This window comes from Chaetura pelagica, unplaced genomic scaffold (assembly GCF_000747805.2).
Source record: "Chaetura pelagica isolate M959 unplaced genomic scaffold, ChaPel_1.0 scaffold583, whole genome shotgun sequence".
In the NCBI taxonomy this organism is placed as follows: Eukaryota; Metazoa; Chordata; class Aves; order Apodiformes; family Apodidae; genus Chaetura; species Chaetura pelagica.
Window position 1 is genome coordinate 89,829 of NW_009952719.1, and position 3,909 is coordinate 93,737.

A 3,909-nucleotide genomic window follows, 5' to 3' on the forward strand; every position below is an offset into this window, starting at 1 on the left:
GTGCCCCGGGGCCGGGCTGGCCCCGGAAAGGCAAGCAGGGCCAGGGCTGGCTGCAGGCCAGACACGTCAGCTGCTCAGGATGGGGCTGTGCAGACCTGCCGGCAGTTTTGCGGGTGGCTCTGGCCAGAACTCTGACCCTATGTTCACCCAGGGTGGTTAATGGGGCGGCACAGCTCCGGTCCTGCCCCTCCACCAACCTCTCCTAGTCCTGCTGGCAGCTCAGTGGGCACAGCCACTCACTCCTCCTCCCTCTGCCCCACAGGAGAGCGGGCACCATCACCCGCCAGGCTGCAAACCCCTCTGGGTGGTGGTTCCTGTGGTGCAGGGGCAGGAGGTGGCTGGGGAAGAAGGGATGGGAGAACGTTCTGAGCCACCCCCACCACGTCCTGGCTCTGGTGGGAGCGGGTGCTGCTGCTGGCACTGCCCCCCGGGGCTGGGTAATGGGGCAGAACCAATGGCAGAGCTGGGGCTGCAACATGTGCTTGTTTCCAGCACCACCACAGGCACCCGGGTCTGTTTTACCACCCCTACATTTGCTTCCCAGCTTGGGAAAGGGAGGGGGGAGTTAAAAAAATAAATTAAAAAAGAGCACAGGAATGGAAAGTTGCAGGTGTGTCCATCAAAGCACCAAGGAAACCTAAGCCAGTGTCATTGATCCAGCTTCCCTGCCTCTCCTGGCACTTGTGCCCAGCCCAGCACCCTGTGCCAGCTCCTGAGCCCTGTCAGCTCTGGTGTTCACATGCAGACCATAAGGCTGTGGTTTGGGAGGGGGCCCTGCTGCCCCACAGCCATCCCATGGCACTAGTACCCACACCAGAGCAGTGAGTGGGCACCTGGGGGGGCAGAACCCTGCCCTAGCAGTGGTGGCAAGTGGCTTTAGTGAGTCCTTGTGGCTGGTGGTGGCTGCTGGGTTCCCCCTTGGTCCCCCCATACCATGGCCTGGGAGGGGGAGGCAGGACTTCCCTTCCACAGCACCACTCCTCCACTCACTCAGCCCCCAAAACCTGCTCTCTTGCCCCAGGGCTGGGGGCCAGTGACCAGGCAGGGTGGGCACAGGAGGTGCCAGAGCAGGGCAGGGCACTGGTGCAGCAGGTCCTGGGCTGGAGGGCGCTGGGGAAGGGGCAGGATTGATGCTGGGAAGGGGCAGGATTGATGCTGGCAACAGGCTGTGATGCCACAGCCCCTCCCTTGTCCCTGTTCTCATGCCTGGGGACTCAAGTGGGTGTTTAAAACCCCGGGTGAGTGCCAGGGAGAGGGAAGAGGGGAGCCAGCTCTGCCAGGAACAGGACGTCTCCAGAGGGACAGTGATCAGACCTTTCTTGTTGACACCCAGTCCTGGGCGTGTGGCAGGCAGGAGTGGCTGCACCCCCTCCACACCAAATGTTCTGGCTGTGCCCCCCCAGACCAAGGGCATGGGCCAGACCTCCAAGCTGTGCCCTTTTCCCAGGCCTTGGGCACAGGGAGTGAGTGATGTGAGGGCACTGATTGGAAAGGTGAAGAGCTTCCTCTCCCCCTGATTCAGAAAAGAACCCCCCAGCTCTTAACCTCCCAGTTTGGCACTGGGCCATAGCCACAGGGAGGCAATGGACAGGTCAGACCCTGGACTAGGGCAGAGCAGCATCTCCCATGGGTGAATGAAGGCTGGAAAGAGAGTGGGAGACAACACGGGCAGAGCCTGACCAGATCTTGGAAGGAAATCTGAGTGGAAAATTACCAGGCTGCTCTCCTGTGTGTCCAAGCCAGGCTGTGTGTGTGATGCCTGTTCCAGCCCGGGCTGAGGCTCTGGGAATGGTGCAGCACCCACTGGCACCTGGGGTACAGGTACCTGCTCCCACAGGTGATGCCCTGGAGAAACTGCCACATCCCTGGCTGCCATGGCCCAGGCTGGGGGCTGGGGCACAGAGCCCCCAGATGGCAGCAGCAGACTGTGCCAGGGAGCAGGCATGGGTGGAAAACCTGCCCTGCTGCCACAGCCAGCACCAGCCAAACCCCTCTTCCCAGCTGGGTGTCTCCTGGGGACAAGGCAGCAAGAAACCCTCTAGAGAAGCCCTGCGTTGTGCTGGGAGGGAGCAGAGGGCAGGGGCTGTGGGCACAGCCAGCTGAGTGGGGACAAGGAGCTGGCACGGAGCACGTATGTGACCACGCACAGACACGTGTGCACTGGGCAGGTGCCATCACTCCCTGTCACACACACACGTGCAGGAAGGTGAAGCAACATCCTCCTGCCAGCACATGGGCACCCTCAGCCTCAGGGCACCCGTGGGGTGCCCTGTGAGCTGTGTGTGCTCCCAGGGGGGCAGGCAGCGAGGAGCAGAGAGCCCCAGGGTGCCCGTGGGGAGCCCTGTGAGCTGTGTGTGCTCCCAGGGGGGCAGGCAGCGAGGAGCAGAGAGCCCCAGGGTGCCCGTGGGGAGCCCTGTGAGCTGTGTGTGCTCCCAGGGGGGCAGGCAGCGAGGAGCAGAGAGCCCCAGGGTGCCCGTGGGGAGCCCTGTGAGCTGTGTGTGCTCCCAGGGGGGCAGGCAGCGAGGAGCAGAGAGCCCCAGGGTGCCCGTGGGGAGCCCTGTGAGCTGTGTGTGCTCCCAGGGGGGCAGGCAGCGAGGAGCAGAGAGCCCCAGGGTGCCCGTGGGGAGCCCTGTGAGCTGTGTGTGCTCCCAGGGGGGCAGGCAGCGAGGAGCAGAGAGCCCCAGGGTGCCCGTGGGGAGCCCTGTGAGCTGTGTGTGCTCCCAGGGGGGCAGGCAGCGAGGAGCAGAGAGCCCCAGGGTGCCCGTGGGGAGCCCTGTGAGCTGTGTGTGCTCCCAGGGGGGCAGGCAGCGAGGAGCAGAGAGCCCCAGGGTGCCCGTGGGGAGCCCTGTGAGCTGTGTGTGCTCCCAGGGGGGCAGGCAGCGAGGAGCAGAGAGCCCCAGGGTGCCCGTGGGGAGCCCTGTGAGCTGTGTGTGCTCCCAGGGGGGCAGGCAGCGAGGAGCAGAGAGCCCCAGGGTGCCCGTGGGGAGCCCTGTGAGCTGTGTGTGCTCCCAGGGGGGCAGGCAGCGAGGAGCAGAGAGCCCCAGGGTGCCCGTGGGGAGCCCTGTGAGCTGTGTGTGCTCCCAGGGGGGCAGGCAGCGAGGAGCAGAGAGCCCCAGGGTGCCCGTGGGGAGCCCTGTGAGCTGTGTGTGCTCCCAGGGGGGCAGGCAGCGAGGAGCAGAGAGCCCCAGGGTGCCCGTGGGGAGCCCTGTGAGCTGTGTGTGCTCCCAGGGGGGCAGGCAGCGAGGAGCAGAGAGCCCCAGGGTGCCCGTGGGGAGCCCTGTGAGCTGTGTGTGCTCCCAGGGGGGCAGGCAGCGAGGAGCAGAGAGCCCCAGGGTGCCCGTGGGGAGCCCTGTGAGCTGTGTGTGCTCCCAGGGGGGCAGGCAGCGAGGAGCAGAGAGCCCCAGGGTGCCCGTGGGGAGCCCTGTGAGCTGTGTGTGCTCCCAGGGGGGCAGGCAGCGAGGAGCAGAGAGCCCCAGGGTGCCCGTGGGGAGCCCTGTGAGCTGTGTGTGCTCCCAGGGGGGCAGGCAGTGAGGAGCACAGCCCTGCAGAGGACACCTGCCTGCCTGCCCACGGCTGTCTCAGCAGCTCTGGCCCAGGATTGCTGTGCCAGCAAGGGCAGCCTGAAGAGTCAGCACCAGCCCTGCGTGGCACGGGTGCAGAAACCGAGGCACGGGGCACCGAGATCCCCGGGGAGAGCTCACAAGATGTCCTGAGCTCAGCAGAAGTGAGCACAGCCCAGAGATACCCCAGCACAGCCTGGCTTTGTCCCCCACCCCCAGCAGGCACCACCTACCAGGGGGTCCTGGGTGGGCACGTCACAGTGTCCATCACTCCTCTCGCAGGGCTGGCTGGCACAGCGGGTCCCCGAGGGTGGCAGGGCAGAGCCATGAGCAGCCCGTCCAGAGCTGA

General features: G+C 65.7%; 1 protein-coding gene across 1 annotated transcript in view; it reads right to left on the reverse strand.

Annotated features, from left to right (window-relative positions):
* The window catches only part of USP2 (ubiquitin specific peptidase 2), a 12,979-nt gene that overhangs the window by 8,541 nt on the left and 529 nt on the right, over positions 1-3,909 (reverse strand). The window contains 1 exon segment of the mRNA XM_009994616.1: positions 3,794-3,905. Coding sequence (XP_009992918.1) covers positions 3,794-3,905 — 112 coding nt within the window.